This window comes from Sorex fumeus, unplaced genomic scaffold (genome assembly GCF_029834395.1).
Source record: "Sorex fumeus unplaced genomic scaffold, SorFum_2.1 ptg000028l, whole genome shotgun sequence".
NCBI lineage: Eukaryota > Metazoa > Chordata > Mammalia > Eulipotyphla > Soricidae > Sorex > Sorex fumeus.
The window spans coordinates 10,045,718-10,067,007 of NW_026606085.1; the positions used below are offsets into that span (position 1 = coordinate 10,045,718).

At 39.5% G+C, this 21,290-nt stretch overlaps 1 protein-coding gene across 4 annotated transcripts in view; it reads left to right on the forward strand.

Moving 5' to 3' along the window:
* Positions 1 to 21,290, forward strand: part of CNTN5 (contactin 5) — an 863,350-nt gene that overhangs the window by 546,904 nt on the left and 295,156 nt on the right. For all 4 annotated transcript variants that reach the window (XM_056114781.1, XM_056114779.1, XM_056114782.1 and 1 more), the window contains one exon: positions 8,776 to 8,871. In XM_056114781.1, coding sequence (XP_055970756.1) covers positions 8,776 to 8,871 — 96 coding nt within the window. The remainder of the gene's footprint in view (positions 1 to 8,775; positions 8,872 to 21,290) is intronic.

Below are 21,290 nucleotides of genomic sequence, written 5' to 3' on the forward strand. Positions count from 1 at the left end.
ACCCAGCTGTAGAAAGCAAATCACTTCACAATGCTTTTTCAGCATGTCTGATTTGGGGGGGGGGGGGTAAACTCTAAATAATAGTGGTGAATCTTTTATTGAAACAATGAATCTAATCAAAGCAGATAGAGTGTTAACTAGAATTCATCTGCCTCACAGGGACGGGGAGGGTTGGGGGTGGGGTTTTATTGGGGTTCTTCATGGTAAAAAATAAGTATTGGTAAAGGGAAATGTGTTTGATATTTGCATGACTGAGACATAAACCTGAAAGCTTTGTAACCTTTCCCACAGTGATTCAATAAATAAAAAAAAAAAAGAATTAACACTACAGTGCATATATGTTCCTTGACAGTATTACTTGTCAAGCTCAGTATTAAAATTTGAGAACTTTGAATCTTGTCTTTTTATAATTCTGGAGGGAGGGGGTATCCCAGGAATTAGAAGTAACATGAGTTAAAATACATTGCTAACTTGTGTGGCAGTGTTGAAGGTGGCTTACCAGGCTCACATGCTTAGTGGGAAGGAGTTTAGTGTGTAGGATAAGTATGCAGAAGTACTCTTAAGATCATCCACCCTAAATGCACTGAGATTACTAGACCACATAACAGGAACTCCTGAATTTAAGTCATAAGTTTGAAGCAAAAGTAGTGGTCAGTGGTTTGCTACATTCTCAAACCCTTTGGAAAATAAGTAGATTGTTCAAATTATCCAAAACTGAAATTGTTCCATGTGAATAAAATGTAGGGGGAAGCAGATAAGAGTCATGTTGTGGTCAGGGAAGTAATTATCTAAAGAAATATAAAATATAGCTTCATGGGAAAATTCAAAACATTGGCTTGGATATAATAAACATATCTGTACGATTTAGTTACTGATGTACTAAACTGATGTACCAAAGCATTTGCTGGTTTCACTGACTTATACCCTTTCCTCATCACTACAGGCCTGTCATACTCAAAAGTACTTCAAATGCTCTGTTTTCCTCTATATGTTTCTCTTCATCATTTGGTCATAAAAATACTTATGAATTAGGAATAATCTGAGTCCGTGTAGGCCGGAGTGGCAATTCGAAACTTTGAAGCAAGTCATTAGAATTATTTTTTTAATTGCTTATCTAGAGTGTAGACTATAAGTGTAGACCTCTTCAGGGACTATAAGCAAACAAATTTATGCATGACTTTAACATTTCAGATTATTTTTATCATATTTAAGTTATTTGCTGTTGAAGTAGCATGTTGTAACATATGTCAAAATACCAAAGAAAAGACTTAAGATGAAAAGGAATCTACGGTTAATCACACTCTTTGGATAAAATAGTTATATACAAAAATCAGTTTAATTTTCACTTAAATATAGTTGACATCGCCTCTTTCAAGGTGAACATGCACTGGTTTGCTTTGGTTTTATTTTAATTAGTAAACCTTTGGCCAAATGGTTTGTGTTTGATAATATTTAAAGTAAAATTGGCAAAAACTGTAGCAAGAGATAATTCACCTGACCTGATTTATATGACCTAAGTGAAAATAGTTCTGCAGAAAGTCTCATTATACCTTCTCATTTTCTCTTGTTCTTATCCACATCATATGTGGATTGTAAATTGTAAATTGTAAATTGTTCTTATCCACATCATATCTCTTGCTGTATCTTTATTCAATTATTATCTGTGTATACTAGGTGGAAGTGTATTTTTGAGATACCTTTAATCAGTTTAATTGATATTCTCAAGAGCTTATTTTACTAAATACTGCATGTTTTTTCAAAGATGCCATGATATCCTATTTGCAGATGATGTATGTAAGTATTTTAAAGAATTGTAGTAGTTCATGTAATATAATAGGAAGATATTTAAATAAGTAACCATTGATTGACCAAAGGTTTTAAGATTATCAAATACTTAAAAACATCTCTTTCCAGTGAATGATGGCTCAAGGCTGCAACTTTTATTCTCATTAGTCAGCCTTGGAGAGTGCAGGGACCTCATTTGTTTATGGGGCAGTGATCCCTGGGCACTGCCCCATTCAATGATTTCAGGTGTAGGAGCTCAGCCATAAATGAATACCACCATGCTACCCAGTCTACATCTTTCAGGAAAGGTGCTATGTAAAAACAAATACTTTCTGGAGCGATAGCACAGCGGTAGGGCGTTTGCCTTGCACGCAGCCAACATGGCCGACCCGAGTTCGATTCCTCCGCCCCTCTCGGAGAGCCCGGCAAGCTACCCAGAGTATCTCGCCCGCACGGCAGAGCCTGGCAAGCTCCCCGTGACGTATTCGATATACCAGACACAGTAACAACAAAGTCTCCAATGGAGATGTTACTGGGCCCACTCAGTAACATCGATGATCAACGGGAGGGCCTTTACTTACTTTACTTTTATTATAAAAAATATATTGCTTCCTGTAAAATTCCTTATGAAATGCTTTATGTACAAATGGCTTTGTATTGAAAAATGCTAATTTAGTTCTCAGAAAAATTAAGATATGCTTTCCTTCTTTGCCAGTTTTCTTTTTTAAGTCAGAAAACAATTTTAAATAAGAGATCCTCATGAAGATTACTTTTTAATTCTTTTAACCAGCTTGATCTAACTTAGAAACTTTGACTTGCTTTTTTCTTAGTATGTTTTCTCCAAATGAACTGCATTGAGAGTTTGACCAGCTAACTCAATACTTACTGACTGTATTACTGTAGCCACGCCTTTTATTTGCATTTCATGTACATTTAGGCATCTTAAAAATAGAGGAATTAATATTTAATTTCCAAATTGCCTGGCATAGAGTATCTTAGTAGCTAGTATGATTATAATAGTATAGCTAGTATGATTATAATGGATTATTTATCCATTTTCTTTTGTTTTCTCCTTTTTTGTAACATTTTATAATGGCAAATATTGTTTTTGGATTATTTCTAGTTTGTGTTTTAGATATTTTTATGAGGCAAAAAATCTATAGTAATTTGAATAATTCTAATGATAATAACAGGAATTACAGGAACATCCATAAATGCAAGACTTCAGTATGCAGTCATATCACAAATGAGGCAGAAAATCCCAAGTCAGTGTTAAACCTAGGGCTGAAGAGATGATTCTGAGGTTAGATGACTTTCTTTGCATCTGACTGACCCACTTTGATCCCTGATACTGTGTTGTCTCTTCAGCACCTCTGGAGTGAGCCTGAGCACCAGTGGGTGTGACCTAAGAATCCCTGACCCCCTCAAAAATTCCAGAAGACCTGTCATTTATAGAATCACACATGTTAAAGTCACAGGTCCTCTAAGAATCTCCTCAGGAGGACTAGCTCCTCTGCCTTACAGTTCTGTCATTGAAATCTGATCCCTAAACAGTGACAGTTTATAAAACTTAGACTCTGACATCACCTAAAGGGTTCAACTTTTTTCAGTGGTTTCATTTGGTAAATTTTAAACCAATTTTTGAAAAGAAAAATTTTAAAATTACACTACCGAGAGGTTAATAATATCTAACCAGGTGCATTTCACTTCTTCTGAACTCAACTCCCAAAAGCCCACCACCATCACTTAGCAGATTTCAGACTGAGGCATTGTTAACCTGAGGCCCAGGACACAGAGCGTCATTTCTAAGTGTGTATGTAACATCTCTCCCGTCTCAGTCTTGTCCCATCAGACCCCCGCTGTCGCTAAGCAGTTAGACTGGATGTTCAGAACATCCGTGTCCAGTTCCTTCTTCCTGTCTGTTTCCTGACTCTCTCCAATGCTCTGAAATAATTCTTCTTTTTAAGGGGATGGCATCTAATTTTTTAAATTGGTATGTGTATTTGTATCTGTATGTGTGTGTGCGTGTGTGTATGTGTGTGTAACTTATAGAACACCTACTAAAGGATTACAAAGAGTGACAAAGCTTTCTAATTGGTTTATGGAACCTCTTAGCCCACTTTTGTAGCCAGTGTGATCTTTATGAACCCCATCAGATTTAATTTCTAGTACTATTATCATTTCCCTGAAATTTTCAAGACATTTATTATTTTCTAATACTTTAATTCTGGTTTGGGAGGTGCACCTTGATGTACTCAGGGCGCACTCCTAGTTCTATGCCCCGGGGTCACTCCTAGTGGAGCTCAGGTACCATATGTGGTGCCAGGAATTGAACCCGTGGTAGTTATATGCAAGGCAAATGCCTAGACCCCTACTCTCTCTCCAGCCCTGGAAATATTTTCTTTTATAATACCCATAAGTACTGGTACTGTACACATACCCATCTGTGCCTTGGCCCTCTGTAGATTCAAATCTGTGCCAGCCTAGAATACAACAGTATATGGCATATATTTGTCTGAGCTTGCCTTCCCAGATTCTTACCATACCCACTTTACTTCAACTTTGAATTTGTAAACTGTTAAATCACTTGTTTGTTTTACAAATACGTATATAAGCTACAACAAATTCTTTGTGAAATAGTGCAGGGAAGAAGAGGGCAGTTGAGAGAGGAAGGCAGTGTTGATTTGTGCTGGTATGCATATACCTCTAGTTCATATTTAGGGGAACAGAATGAAGTACTTTATATCAATACACGTAATAGGTCACTCTTGAGTATGTCTGTGCCAAGCTGCAGTTGTGTACCTTGGGCACCTGCCCTGGGTTGGTTGTACGCACATCTCTGAGCAGTTTGCCCAAGTAGGTATGTTTAGTTCATACAGCACATCTTCTTTCACAACATTTCCTATATCACCAGATACGTCAGAGTTAACTAATATTTCTTCAGCACATAATGCTGACTTAGGGAGCTGGAGAGTTAGTACGAGTTTGAGGCACTTGCCTCACTTGTGGCTGACCCTGGTTTGATCCCTAGATCCTTGCCAGGAAAGAGCCCTTGGTGGAGAGCCAGGAGTAAGTCCTAGCACCACAGGGCATGGCCCCCAAAATAAACAAAAATAACCATAGTGTAAACTGAATTTCCAAAAAAAATGTCTCATGATCTACTTCAAAGCACACGTCCTAAATTTCAATCTACCCTGAGGCCTGTGAGGTTCTCAATCACATCATTTATCGTACACCTCTTTTTATTTATGTCGCTCATCTACAGTGAAGAGGTGCGATAACTTCTTAAGTGGCAGGTCTAATTAAATGCTGGCTCCTAAAGTCCATGAGCTTCATACCTGGAAAAGGGATCAGAACAAGCACCCAGCCTCGAGTCTCTTACTGGACCACAGATTTGTTATTTGTCCAGGAGTTTTATAGTACGTCCAGAAATAGGTTGATTTTAGTTCATAATTTGAATCCAGGTTTGGGGATCCATGCATTTTAAATTTTATTCATTTTCCTTTTAAGAGTTTAATTAAAACATATGAACATATATATATTTATCTTATGTAATCAACAACAAAATATTAAAACTTAGCAGTCTTACTCTTTTTTATTCCCCCCTTTAATACATAGGCTGTATATTCTTTTAAAATAATGTAACAAATTTTTACATGGAAAAATAATTTGCCATATGGGAGGTAGGATTTTTAGGCATCTTACAGGCTTACACCTGTGCTCCAAAATAATTGTAATTTAACGTTGGCAGTATAGCAAATAATGGTCATGGTCACGGTCCTCCCGTTGTTCATCGATTTGCTTGAGCAGGCCCAGTAACGTCTCCATCACGAGACTCGTTGTTACTGTGTTTGGCATATCGAATAATGAATGGTTCTCATTAAGTCACGCTCTCAAACTAAAATCTTGTCACCAGAAATTAAACAAATCTTGAAATCTTTGAATGTCTTCTTAATATACTGTTTGGAAACATTTCAGAAAAAAAAAAAAAGAAAAGTACAGCAAATAAGGTGCCTTATTTGAAATAGCTGACTCGTTTGATCCCCAGCATTTCATATGGTCCCCTGAGCACCACCAGGTGTGGCCCAAAATTTCTTTTAAAAAGCATAAGTTCTATATGTGTCTGCTGAAAGAATTCCAAGTTCTCTGATAATAATATCCAAAGAGACTCATTCTCAGCGTGTGAACTGAGAACAGTCGACTAAATTTTCACCCAGACTTGCTTGGAGTGCTGTCCCTATTCCAACCAAGATTTTTCCCCCACAAATTACTTTGGATCATCCAGAATCTTGCCTGATGCAGGGGTCACTCACTACATTGTAAATACTCTTTCTCTTTCTTTTCTTAATAGAAGATTTCGGTTAGAAAAGGAAACCCTGTGGGAGTATAGACTTCCCCTATCTATTGTCTCTTCTTCTTACATCTCTGTGGGAGAAAAAAAAACTCATCTGTTCATACCTGAAATCATTTCATTTCTCTGTGGATGGCTGGTGCTGTAGCTCTTAGAAAATAACAGAAACAATTCCTAGAGGAAATGTTGATTTGTGACTGTGTTTATCACTGACATACAAGAAAGCTGTGAATTATCTTCTGGGCCATTGTGATCTCAAACACAAATCAGGTAGGAATTATCCTATGATTTTCTTTTCTGCGCATCTAATTTCCCGGTGATGTCCATACTTTATTTTTTTTAAGATATTGATGTTAATTTGAGGATATTTTCTGCCCATGAAGGTATTCTCTAAAGAAATGTAGACTGAGGTAAAAACTGAGCACGTTCTATATAACTTGGATTTAAGTGAGATGGAAGGGGAAGCACAGAGTTCAGTACGGCCCATCCTGTCCCACCCCTGGGAAACCGATGCTCGCTCAGCCCAGAAGCCGGCCATGCCTGGTCTTCCTCTTTAGTCGTTTATCGGGGCAAACCCACCTCTCTCCCTAAGGATGAGTTTAAAGCAGTGAGTTGCTTGGGTTTTGAAGTTTCATTCATTTGAAGCTGAATACACTTGATCTGTACTACACAAATGTGTGTGGTCTTGACAACACGTTAAAAAAAATAAAGCTAAGTCAATGTTTTCTCTTTGATTATGGCATTTTGTGAAGCAACTGTTTGCAGTGAAACACCAAATTATATGTAAAGTTTTACATAATTTCTTCCATTAGAATACTTCTCTATTTGGCATTATGCCTTTGCTGTTTATTTTTAATATAGTTAAGAAGTTTTGCTTCTCATTTTAGCAAGTAAATTAATTTTTACCTACCTCTTCAAAAAGGCAATATAGGAGAGCTCTTTGGACACTAATTTTAATTCTATATCGGTCATATGTATTTACCATATTTACTTGATAATTGGGTGGAGCGATAGCACAGTGGTAGGGTGTTTGCCTTGTGCACAGCTGGCCCGGCCAAGCCGGGTTTGATTCCTCCATACCTCTCCGAGAGCCTGGAAAGCTACCGAGAGTATCTCACCCACACGGCAAAGCTGATAAGCTACCCGTGACATATTCAATATCCCAGACACAGTAACAACAAGTCTCACAATGGAGACGTTACTGGGCCCGCTCGAGCAAATTGAAGAACAATGGGAGGACAGTGCTACAGTGCTACTTGATAAAAAAATTTCATTCTTACATTAGTAAAACTAAACATGAGGGTCTTCGTTATGTTACTACTACATACACTTTTTTAGTATGAAGTTATTTAAAAGATTCCAGAAATATCTGTTACAGTTGATGCATAGGAAAAGAGATAGCAGAACATTTTCAAGAATCACTTTTTATGTTTATCTTTTTTATTTTATTTATTTTTATTTGGTGGTCATACCTGGCAATGCTCAGGCCTTACTCCTGGATATACACACTCAGGGATCACTCCTGGAAGGGCTTACAGAGGGAGATGGGATGGAATATGAAGTGCCAGGGACCAAACCCAGGCAAGTGTCCTGCCCACTGTATTAGGTCTCTGGCCCCAAGAATCATTTTTTTTTTTCAAAACAAGCCATGGGAACAAATTTTACAGACTGAAAATTCCGAGACATTGTTAACTTATAAGAGTACTGAACTGCTACCATTTTCAAGCAAGTATTCAGAAAATGATATTCTTGTTAAAACCTCATCCAAGAAAAGAGAAAGAGGGCCCTATAGTAAGTTATAAATAAATTAGTATTAATAGAAATACCAATCATATACACCATGAGTTTTAAGTTGATTTTAGTTTTAGGGAAATCTTCTCAAATTGTACAGATGTGACAATTTAAGGGAATAACTGAACTCTAATCAATACTGTGATTTGTCATATAAGAAGTGTATAGATAATCATAGTACTCCCAGATAATCAGAAAGGATAAATAAGTGAATCCATATAGGCTATTTCATAATATGAACCTCTCAGTTAAAGTTGTAGAGAAAAAGCACACTATATATTCTCCCTATATATTTTATTATATATACACACTATATATTCTCCCTATATATTATATATAAATATATATGCTATATATTCTCCCTATATATTCTCCCTGTATATTTTATTATGGAACATCTCAGTTTTATCAAGGTCGTGCTTGGTTTTCCACATCACCACTAGCAGCACGACACATAAGAGGCAGCGGACTAGAGTGCAAATCCCCCAAAGCACTTTTGCTTGTCATCTTGCTCTGTGTGAATGGGCTTTATGGGTAATAGAAAAACAAATATGACAAAGAAATAAAATATAATGATTTAATGTGTCATATATATTGTATTGTCTAATTTATCCGTAGACTAGCAACTTGTATGCAAGTTATAAGAATCAAAGTGTGCTTATAATCTGAAAACCGTGGTATTTAAAAACGGATGGTAGAGATTTACTTTCAAAAGGCCCATCTATCACTGCTTAATAAACCAAAATAAACCTTGTCTAAGTCATGAGAAAAAAAAGTTAAAGTTGTGAAAGTAGTGATTCTTTAAACTCCATGTTCCCTTGCATCTAAACACTGTGTTATGTTGACAGATCTGGGAAATTTTAGTGGCCGGACAAGAAGTGCCGTGTCGGTGAGGGAAGGCCAGGGGGTTGTTCTGATGTGCTCTCCTCCGCCTCATTCACCAGGTACAGTGGCTCCCATTCTCTATTGCTGCTGCTGCGCGCGTCTGCTCCGCGCGTTCTCGCTCACCGCGCCTTGGCCGGGGTTGTGCATGGGTTCCGGGACGTGCATGAGTACCAGATGCGTGATGGGAGGACAGGGTCTGAGCCCTTCTGATGAGAATGATCTGTCCTTGGGACCCTTGCCTGTCCTGCTTCTGGGTCTGCCTTGTCACCAGGAAGGATTCTATTTTCTGGAAATGATAGGAAAACTTTGCAGACTTATTTGGAGTATCAGAGTTGAGTTAACGGAATCAAGGTACATCTTGTTTCCGTAGATAAGCTGGAAATGGGTGTTTGTGCGGTTTTGTGTGTGTCACAAAATGTTTGTGTGGTGTTTGTCACGCTGGAGTCAAAAATTGCTAAGAGAATTTTTTTGGTTTTTCAAACAAAGCTCATTAACTTACCTTTTTGTCACCACTTGAGCTCTTGGTTGTGTAAGTCATGGTGATAGATAAGCGGTTCATGTATCTAGAGTCACAGAAAATTGAACTCTGCTCCGATTAACGATGTTCTCATTTCCCAAGTCATAAATAACTAGAGCCATTTGATTTGGGCACTGTCATTTGGTGTGAGCCCTCTTTGTACCTCAGCATCACATTCCTGCACTGTGAGCTAGGTCAGAGAGAATCCAGGAGAAGTTAAATAGAGGAGTGGGGTGAAGGAGAGTCAGTGTCTGTTTCTGGCTGGGACCTGATGGAGACTTTAGAGTTTACTATTGGAAACAACTCATAGACCCAGTTTCTCAGCTTTTCACCTTAGCTTAACATGTGCCCAAGTTGTAATCCCGATGTAGTTATGGAAATGTAGTTAATTCAGCTGGTTTCTCCCATAGACTGACCTAAATTAATTTTATTAAAATGACCTAAATTAATTTTATTTAGATGTTCTGCCTTGTGGGGTCAGAGTGATAGTACAGCTGTTGGCCATACATAAGGTCATTCCAGATTAAAGTCCCGGCACCCCACGTGGTCCCCTGAGCCTCCCAGGAGTGAGGAAAGAGCCAGTAGTAAGCCCTGAGAACCACCAAGTGTGGCCCGAATATAAAACAAAACAAAATTTCTGCCTTTGTGTAACGCTCCTCCTTATTTTTAAAAGCTAAATAAAACAAATAAGTTGTTTTCATAGGAAAGCATTTTGAGAATATTTTGCTTTTTCTCAGAAAGAATGTTGAGAAAACTGCTCAAATAATCAGTATTAGAAACAACATTTAACTGTAGCTTCTCTGTCTAATTGTGACATCCCAGTCCTGTGACCATTTCACAGACTTTACGGTGAAACATCAAGTCTTGCCTACATGTGATTCCTGAGTTGGATTTGGAATGGTGAAATGATTTTTTCACTTTTCAATACAAAGGAGAGAAAGTTTAACAGATTTGTGAAATGTTCAGTAAAAATGTATAATGTCTAATATTGGGTGATTAGATGTATTTGGTTTGAAAAGAAAGATTTGGTGACCCATTCTTTTGGAAAGAAGTGTGAAGGAGCAGATTCCCTAAAGTGATTGGTCCACTGATCCTTTCCAGAGAAAATCACTCAGCACCCCCTGAAATATGCCTTTTGTAAGCCAACAAAGGGAAAGCACCCTCTACAATTTTACCTGAGGATCCACCCCCTTTGGAAACACAGCGAAGAGGTGAAAAGGCTCCTCAGGAGGTTAGGAGGGTTAGACACCTATGGTGACGCAGAGGGTGAAAAGCAAGACTTGATAGAAAACTATGTTGCAAAGCTGAAACACTTCTTGATGCTTCAGAAAGCAAACCTGCAAGATTTCCCAGAATGGCCAGTTGACAGAGAAAACTGTGAGATGTCTGATGGGGAAAACAAATAAATACTGCAGTAGGTGGCCTGTTGAGTGTGACTGCCTCTGTGATAGTGTGACCTCTTTATCATTACATAAGCAAAACGGCCATTCCTCTCTTTGTAAATGTAAGCAGGAAGAGAATGACTTCCTTGTTTTCGATTGTGCGGGAAATCCTACTGTGTCACTCATCTTGTGGTTACATGTGTGTAGGCTGCTGGGCAGCAGTGTCCACTCCACCACAGTAACAGGACATCAGCTGAGGCCCAGAGCCTGTGGTCAGTTGTATTCTGTATCCAGGGATACAACATATCTTTAGCTTCTTGGTTGGATATTCTTTTTTTATTCTTGCTCCAACTACCTTGGGTTGCCTCAGAAAACATGGTTTTCCTTTTAAAGTCATTGTCACTTATCCCTAGAACTCACACATGGTCTGGTGTCCTTCGGAGTGAGACTGGACAGACATCTTCTTTGCATAAACCTTTCTCTCTTCCTCACATGCCCCAGCTGGAATTTCAGACCATCACACTTTACATTTGATGGCAGTCCCTAGCACGATCCAGATGCTATTCCTTTTCATTTCCAAAAGATTTTGCCTTCTGGTTAACTTTATTCAGTATTAACTCTTGTACAACAAGTCTCACGATGGAGACATTACTGGGTCGGCCCACTCGAGCAAATCGATGAACAACGGGAGGACCGTGACCACTAAGAAAACTCTGGTCCCGATATTTATCGATTTTAATAGGTCCCTCTTCACTTTATGACTTGCATTTCTTTTTCCAAATTATCTTGTTTTATAATCAGCTCAACCACTTGATTTGTTGTTAGCAGCAACTGAGATTTGTCAGTTGACACACACTTGCAAGCATTCTATTCTCTTACTAGCATTCACCAAGTGCTTTCACTAACCTCCTTCCAGTACCTTATTCTAAGAGTTCTTTAATCTCATTTAAACTTACAAATCGGTTCTTTTACTTCCCTTTCACTTTACTTATCCCTTGTCCTCTCTCATTCCTCCTATTGGCTTGACAGTCTAGAATTTTAATTGTGAGTAAATCCAATTTTAAGCCCTCCTGCATTCCTGAACCTATTCAGTACAATTCAGGAGGAACAGAACTTTTGTCATTTTTGTTTAGTATTATAATACATGTCTAAAACGATGCTGGTGCAGAATATTTGTTGGATGAATCTATGCACAATAGTCATAAAACAAATAAATCAGCTTAAGCTTTTTTATTCAGTGAATAACATTCAGGAGCTTAGAGAAATGATATACAAGGCCAGATTGAAGAAGAAAAGGTAAAACAGCCATGTTGTAAGAAAACTGTCATTGCAATTTATTTACTCTGCCCTTCTAATGATGTGAATGAAAGTAAGTTGTAGAAAAGGTGAGTGAAGTGAAATGGTACCAACACATGATCAATACATAAAATAAAAATCTGACTTTATTTTCTCTTATGGCCAAAGGTACCCACTTTAAAGGTTTGGAATTTACAAGATCACAATTATAAAGGGAAATGGTTATTTAATCAGTGCCTCTGTTTATAAGGAAATGTTGAAAATGGCTTGAAAAAAAGTCAAATAAGAATTTTATGCTGCAAGGATAAGTGTCCAAAGAATATTTGGCGGTAGAGATCTTGGATTTGATCTAAGCTGGTTCCCATCAGCTGTGGCCTCGGTGGCTGCCTCTGAAATGAGATAGCAAATTAGGTGAGGTGAGGAAACCCCACCCCAACTCAAAATTTCCCATTTCTGTCCTACCAGGCAGCCCTCCAACTACTCACTGCACCCATGTTGAACTGAGCTTCATTCTCTTGCCTTGTTTCCTACTTTGTTTTATTCACCACTTTCAAGTAATAGTTCATTATTTTGTTGTGTCAGAGTATTGTTTTGGATAATAAAGTGTTGTAGGTAAAAGTCTACTAATATTTTTACCTCAATTTGTAGATTATATATTAAGGGTATAAAGCTTGCTAAATTCATATTTTCAATGCCTAGCTCAATATCCAATGCTTATTAGGTATCCATTAAATTTATGTTAAATGGCTAAATAAATATAGTGATTCTATGAGTTGAAATTTATTATAAGGCCTTCGACAGTTTCTGTCAGCTTCCTGTTATTTATCATAACCCTTAGGCAGGGCAGATATTTGGGTCATGTAAAACCACATTCAGATATTGCCATTTTAAAATAAAATAGATACCCTGATTTAAAAGTATCAGTATGAAATGATAAACAGTTTCTGTGCATGAGCTGAGATTAAATACTGTTCAGAAATACCCTGAAGAATCATTTTCTTGTCTCAGAATAGGTGTACAAATTGCCTATTTTTATATGAATTTACACAGAAGGTAGGACTACGTATTTCCTAAATTTCTGTTTACTTCCCAAGAGATCAATATTAATTTCTGTCAGAAGCAAATAAGAATGAGAACATCTTGATTGGATACCAAAGTAGTTATTTATCTACTAGAAAATAAGTATGTTTTTATAGGCTATTAAGCACATCTGCTCAAAATGATTTTGGTTGCCAAAAACAACTACCTGTCATTTTAGCAAATTTAAAATTTAGGGTTATTTTATAAAACGTATAAATAAGCCTCATAAAATCTATAATTATATAGAGAATTATGGTCTGTCACCATAGATACTCTTAGATAAATAAGTCAGTAATTACTATGTTTCTTTATACATATTTTGGTCTGATGTGTAGAAACAATTTCAGAGCTTTCTTTTAAGCTGAACATTAATCCATATATAAAATATTAGACTAGTCAAATATACATATATTTATACATATATACAAATCATACATACATATATAACAATCACAATGAAACAACTGCGTGGTCCTTGTAAAATAAACAAGGTCTCATAATTATTGTTGCCACTGTTTCCTCTATGAGGAATCTCAACTTCACAGAGAGAAGGTGCTGGCCTTGCATGCAGCCCATCCTGATTAGATTTCCAGCACCACACACACCACCCCAGTCAGTCAGGGTCAGGCCGGAGTCCAGAGAAGGACAGTCCCCTGGCACAGCCAGATTGCCACCCCTCTCCCCTTCACCCCCAAGATGAGGAAAAAAAGACACACACACAATCTGTCATGTGTGGTAGATGAATGGAACCAGGGTCGTAGCTCTAACATATACTTCATGGTATATGTTTTAGTCAAATAAGGCTACACTAGAACTTTACACAATGAATGCAAAAAAGATGCTTTTGATGGGATTATTGGATCTCAAAAAGAGTACATTTTAAAAATCAAATATTGTACATATCTTATTTAACCAGTATTTTAATTCCCACCCCACCTAACTAATGAGTTTAGCCTGTATTTATTCCTAACATGTTATTTTCTGTTATGTTTTAAATTGATTTTTCTTTTTGCCCTCTTGTACTTTTAATGCACTTTAAAATTAAGGGAGGGTTTTAAATTGCATGACTGAAGACCCACAGAACAAGATAAGTGGAACTCTCTGAGACCTTGGACTCCAGGCTCAATGGGCCCAGGGAGAAAAATTCTCTGCTTGCTCTCACCAACCACAGGTGACAAAGGGATTATAATCAGGAGCCCCACCCTACCCTGCCCTGTCTGCTTCCACCAACCACCAGAGACCCAGGGATTGGATTGCGCACAGAAGACCCACCCTACCCCTACCAGGACCAGATAAATACCTCACTGGCAGACCTCCACTACTGACACTACCTCCACTACCCAGCCTTTGCCACACTCCAGGACGCTTTCCGGACCTGTGTGGCCGCATTATAAGAGACACTAAATACCCATCTTCCGGAATTGCCGTACCATATTTGATAGGGTTCAAATATGGTAACACCTGCGCGAGCGAGTAGAGGTCACCCCAAAAGCCTCTATCCCTCTCGGAAAGCCTGGCAAGCTACCGAGAGTATTCCGCCCGCATGGCAGAGCCTGGCAAGCTATCCGTTGTGTGTTCAGTATGCCAAAACCAGTAATTACAATGGGTCTCATTCACCTGACCCTGAAGGCTTCACCAACATTGCAGCATTGAGAAGGATGAGAAAGGAGAGGCCGATAAAATCTCAAGGACGAACTAGGCTGCCACAACAAAGGAAGACAAAAATGATCGTCTGTACTTTCAATGCACATACGCTAGCATCAGATGCATCCATCGAGGACCTGATGGTGCAAGAGCGAAAGATCAAGTACGACATCATTGGTCTGACCGAGACAAGAAGGCACCAATCTCATCATGCCGTTTTCGACACTGGAGAAGAATTGATCCTCGGAACATGCGATAAAAGAGGTGTTAGAGGCGTCGGTGTCCTTGTCAACACAAACTTGGCCATGAGCATTGATTCATTCGAATGCCTAACAACCCGAATCAGACGTTTACATTTGAATAGATGTGGCTCATTGCCAGCAGTTTCTACCTTCGTTGTCTACACACCAACATCTAATTATGATGAAGGAGAAATTGAGAAGTTCTACATGGAGCTGGAGAAGTTCTATAAAGAAGACCACACCTTCTACAAGATCATTGTGGGTGATTTTAATGCCAAGATAGGACCAAGAAGATCAGCTGAAGAACTTCACATCGGGACCCAGGGCCTAGAATGGAATGAACAGGGTGAGAGACTGTCTGAGTTCATCATGTCGACCAAGACCATCCATGGTAACTCACAGTTCCAAAAGGCCGAATCTAAAGGTTGGACATGGGAGTCTCCCGGTGGATGAATTCCACAACAAAATAGACCACATCATATTCAATTGACAGTTTTGCCTGACCGATGTCGCTGTTGTCCCAAAATTCCAAATGGAATCGTACCACCGTCTCCTTCGTGCAAAATTCTACTACACAGAGCGAGGAGAAAGGGCTGCAAAGTTTAAGAGAAATCCCAGAACGACCACCAACTGGGAGCTCTTTGGCAGTATTGTGGCAACATGGGGAGATGCAATTGTTGACAATATTGACAAGGAATACGATTGACTGGTTCAGCACCTCCATGATTGTATGAGGAACGCCAAGAGAGAGATAGCCACAAAAAAAAATCCTGTCTTAGAAAATTCTTGAGCTTATTCGCCAACGTGGTTTGGCGCAAGCCGCAGGCAACTGCAAGCGAACGTCCAAGCTCCCAAAGCAGTGCAGAGATGCGATCAAGGAAGACCTCAAAGAGAGAAGAGCAGAAGTGTTGGTAGATGCGACAGAAGCCAGGAAAAGTATTCATAACATCCGCCTGTCCTTCACCAACTACAAGACAAAGATGACTGCCCTTCGACGTCCTGATGGATCTATCACATCCTCCAGAATGGCAATGGAGAAGATTATCCATTACTTCTACTCAAATCTCTTTGATAGCCATGTCCACTTGCTGACATACCAAATTCCACAGGATGGATATGTCGTTCCCAATGTTCTCCCTTCTGAAATCCGACACGCCATTTCGTCAGTAAAGAAATGAACAGCACCTGTCCCAGACAAGGTCATACCTGAACACCTGAAGAACCTGCCGTCAGTATTCATCAATACACTGGCTCGGCTCTTCACACGCTACCTGTGTGAATGCAAGGTTCCGTCCCAATGGAAAACCAGCAGGACTGTACTACTGTACAAGAAGGGAGACATCCATGACATTGGCAACTATCGCCCGATCTGCCTATTGTCTATCATCTACAAGTTGTTCACGCGAGTCATCCTAAATAGGATTGGCAGAACACTAGATGAAGGACATCCATGCAAGCAAGCTGGGTTCCACAAAGGATTCAGCACCATCGACCATATCCACACGATAACCAAGCTCATGGAGATTTCTTGGGAGTTCAAGATGCCGCTCTTTCTAACATTCATGATTTAAAGAAGGCCTTTAATTCTGTTGAGACGGAAGCGGTCATTGAAGCCCTAGCCAATCAGGGCATTCAAGCTCAATACATCAAGATCCTCCAGGAGCTGTATTATGGATTTACTACCAGGATCTCACCATTCTACAAAGAAGTGATCGTTGATGTCAAGAGAGGGGTTCGGCAGGGTGATACCATTTCACTGAAACTCTTGAGTGCCACCCTCGAGAACATCATGTGACGACTGGAATGGGAAGGAATGGGAGTGAAGATAGATGGTCGGCAACTACACCACCTCCGCTTTGCTGATGACATTGTTTTAATAACACCAAACATCAGCCAAGTGACACAAATGCTGGCCGACTTTGACCGTGAGTGTGGAAAGGTAGGACTAAAGCTGAATCTTATGAAGACAATGTTTATGAGAAACAACCTCATTCTTGATGCCCCATTCGCTCTCAATGGAACGACCATCTCTGATTGCAACAGCTATGTGTACCTAGGTCGAGAAGTCAACATGACAAATGACCTGGCACCCGAGCTGCGCAGGAGGAAGAGAGCACCTTGGAATGCCTTCAAGAGAGTCGAAGAAATAGCTAAGAGGACGAAGAACCTCCAGCTCTGGGCACATCTCTTTGATTCCACTGTTCTTCCTGCATTAACATATGCCTCAGAGACCTGGGCCCTACACAAACAGTATGAGAACGCTATTCGGGTCTCCCAAAGAGGAATTGAAAGAGCTATGCTTGGAATATAACGTTTCACTCAAATGAGAGAAAGAATCCGGAGTTCCGACATCCATCGACGATAAAGAATCAGGGACGCTGGACTACCTCCACTACCCAGCCGCTGCCACACTTCAGGACCATAACAAGCAATACAAAACAAATTGTCTAGCATTGTCTTTTTGGCAGATTTGAGTGGTGGTGAGACTGATTTCGACATATCAAATGTAACCAAAGAAGAGAATGCATATGGGGGAAATTGCCACACAGGCAAGGGAAGGGTTGGAATGAGGGTGGTAGAGTGTATACTGGGGACTTTGGTAGTGGAGAATATGGTGAAGGGACGGGTATTTGATGATTGTATGACCAAAGCTCAAACATGAAAGCTTTGTAACTGTATCTCATGGTTAAACGAAAAAAAGGGGGGAATATTAATAAAATAAAATTAACATTCAGAATAGAATAAAAAAAGTAATGTGGAGTTCATGCCCAATTTAATCAGCTTAATTTATGGCTGATTAAATAGCAGTACTCCTACATTATTAAAAAAATTAACAAACTCCTAAAAGATTATGTGCTGTAGTTCTCAAATATATGAATCCTAGTATCTCAGTGCTTACTTTTAGAGGCCCAAAAACATCAGAGATTCTATGGTTGTGAAAAATAAGAGCTAATATCCTAAGAGAAGATTGTCAAAATCATTTTTAGCATTTCTACTATTTGCAGAAATATATACAAATTGGGAGAAAAATGTGAAAAATAAACTATCATGCAATAGAAGCAGCATAACACACACAAAGCTTGTATATAGCTAGAGAAAAAGCACTGAAAATAAAAAGTTCATTTCCAAATTATTTTAGCATTTTTCTTATTTTACTGCAGAGGTTCCTCTAATCTTGTTTGGCTCTGTAATATTGTGGAGTTCTGTGGGACTGAGTTCAGCAAAATACATTCCCAGTTTCTGATCAGTCTGGATCCCCCAAAATTCAGAGCTATAGACACAATTCAGGCTCCCTCAGACATGCTTGACAAACCCATGGGTCCCACTCCTTTTGTTCCAGCAACCATAGCATTATGGTAGCACCATGCCACTCCTGGGAAGAGGGTATTGGCTGCATCCTGCTCTCATAGACTGCAAGGAAAGCCTGGCATAACTTGTTAAAGAGGAATCACCTTGGACACTGGATTAAGGCATTGTTTGAAGATTTGCAGGCTACAATGACTTTATCTGCATGCGTGTTTGGAGCAATCTTGAAATACAGCTGAATTTATTGAGAAGCTAGCTAACTGTTGAGCAGCTAACAAACTTTGTGCCCAAGTATACAGCAGCAGACACAGGATCATGATACATTTGATTGTCCTCTTAACACTTTCACATTGTAAGCCCATTTTTTTTTGTTTTGGGGTCACACCTGGCGATGCCAGAGGTTACTTCTGGCTCTGCACCCAGGAATTACTCCTCGCAGTGCTCAGGGGACATATGGGTTGCCGGGGATCCAACTCAGGTTAGTTGTGTACAAGGGAGACGCCCTCCCCACTGTACTATCACTCTGGCCCCTGTAAGCCCAGTTTTCTGTTCACAGGAACACCCCACCAGCATTGAGTCCTGTAGGGCTGACAGCTGTGGACCTGGATCTGCCCCAGAGGATGATTCCCAGCCCCATTTCCCATCCATAGACCTCCCTTCCGGAAAGTGCTGCTTAGGATAGTGTGCATGAGGCTTCATGAGTCATAGCTACTGTCTTGTAACACTTCAACTAGGATATTTAGTTTGTTTTTTAGAATGAAAACATGTTGACTCAAAATAATTTAAGCAGGTAGACTGGTTTGTCAACCTTAAGTTCATTCTGGACCCACACGCTGTAATAAATACATAAATCCAGAGTTTCGAAGTAAGCAGGCAGCTCCCCAAACAGTATGAAGAGGAGAATTAGATGATCTTCGTCTCTCCTCCACCATTGTATTTCACCTCGCATTGGACATGACAGCCTAGGGATTCCAGGGATCTTGCTCTTCTGGCTTTGTTTGTTAAAGTGAGCTCTATCTTACCCGTCAGGGGCATCGTCAGACCGACCTCATAGGGTACTAAGTGTACCACTTAAGCAACAGATCCTGGGAAGCAATTAGCCTGTGCTTGGATGGTACTAAGCAAGGAGATTCAATTTGGTCTTGAAGATCTATCTTGAAGAAATCCTCTTTAAAATGCAAAGACTCATGAGAGAGGTGACACCTTAAATCATCGTCTGCTAGCATTAATAACCAGGTGGCAGGGATTGGTTGACATCCAGCTGACAGCAGGCAACTTGAAGATGAGCGGCACTTGGAAATGTGAATCTGAGTTTGCAATGGGACCAGGATCAATGAGAGGAAAAATGGATCATGACAGGATGTGAAAGGGCACCAGGCATCAGAGGTGCTTTTTGTGGAACCTGTTTCTCCCAGGACAGTGGGGAGTGGAGAGCTTTCTCTTAGAGGGTAGATAATATATCAACTCTCTATCAATAACTCACATAGGTGAAACTAAACTCTTTTATTTGATATTTTTTTCTTAAAAAAATAAAATTGTGGGACTGGAGCGATAGTACAGCGAGGAGGGTGTTTGTCTTGCATGCGTCCGAACAGGTTTCAATTCCCAGCATCCCGTATGGTTCTCTGAGCACCGCCAGGAATAATTCCTGAGTGAAAAGTCAGGAGTAACCCCTGTGCATCAACAGATGTGACCCAAAAAGCAAATAAAATAAAATAAAATTGTATGTTATAAAATCTGTCAGCTTAAAAAATTGTGATAATAGCAACCAGTGCTTTAAGAGTCTATTTGGAAACCAAAGTGATAGTACTGAACTTAAGGCATTTGCTATGCATGTGGCCAGGCCTTGGTGTTCATCTGTGGTACCTCCCATGCTCCACAGTATGTCAGGACTCATTCCTGAGCACAGAGCCAGGGGCAGAATTTGGCCCCACAACCCACCCATAATTATAGAATTAGTTTTATTTACTTTCGAACTAATAAATAGCATGCCACCCCAGAATTCTTACTTATCTTTAGTAAGAGCAAACACACAAAAAATAATTCTACCAAGAGATTTCAGTCATTAAGCAATTTTTCTAATGCCTTCCTGAATTATTTTCTTTCAAATCACTGTAGTTGAAAAATGTAAGACCCACATTCTTACACTTTTTGGTCATTCAATTGGAGCTTTTATCATTAATAATTGTGATTTAATGATTGAGTCTGTTTCCCAAATTTCCCTTTATTAGTTTCATAAAATATGTGACATTTGTAGGTGAGTCCGTTTCACTTTGTAGTATTTTAGTGTTTGTTATCCTCAACTGGCCCCAAAGAGATTTCAAAATAAAGAAATAGAGATTTCTACTCTAAAAATGAAGAATGTTTGGGCTAGAACTAATTTTATTTTTTATTATTATTATAAATTATTTTTATTGAATCACTGTGAGATACAGTTACACAGTTTTTTTTTAATCAGGTTTCAGTGATACAGTGTTCCAGAACCTGTCCCTTCACCAGTGTCCATTTCCCACTACCAATATCCCCTGTATCCCTCCTGTCACCACCACCCAACCTGCCTCTATGGCAAGTGCTTTTCCTCTCTCTCTCTCTCTCTCTCTCTCTCTCTCTCTCTCTCTCTCTCTCTCTCTCTCTCTCTCTCTCTTTCTCTCCCTCCCTCCCTCTCCCTCCCTGTGCTTCTCCCTCTCCCTCCCTGTGCTTCTCCCTCTCCCTCTCCTTTTCGCTCTCTCACTCCCTCTCTCCCTCTCCTCTTTTGGGCATTATGGTTTGCAATATAGATTCTGAGAGGACATCATGTTTGTCCTTTCCCCACTTTCAGCACACATCTCCCATCCAGAGCTGTCCCTTCCAACCATTATTGTTATAATGGTCCCTTCTCTATCCCAACTGCCTTCTCCCCCAGACCTTAGGCAGGCTTCCATCTGTGGACCAGTAGTCCTGACCCTTGTTTCTACTACAGCAGAAATGCCATCTGCACTTGTATGTTCATTGCAGCACTGTTCACAGTATCC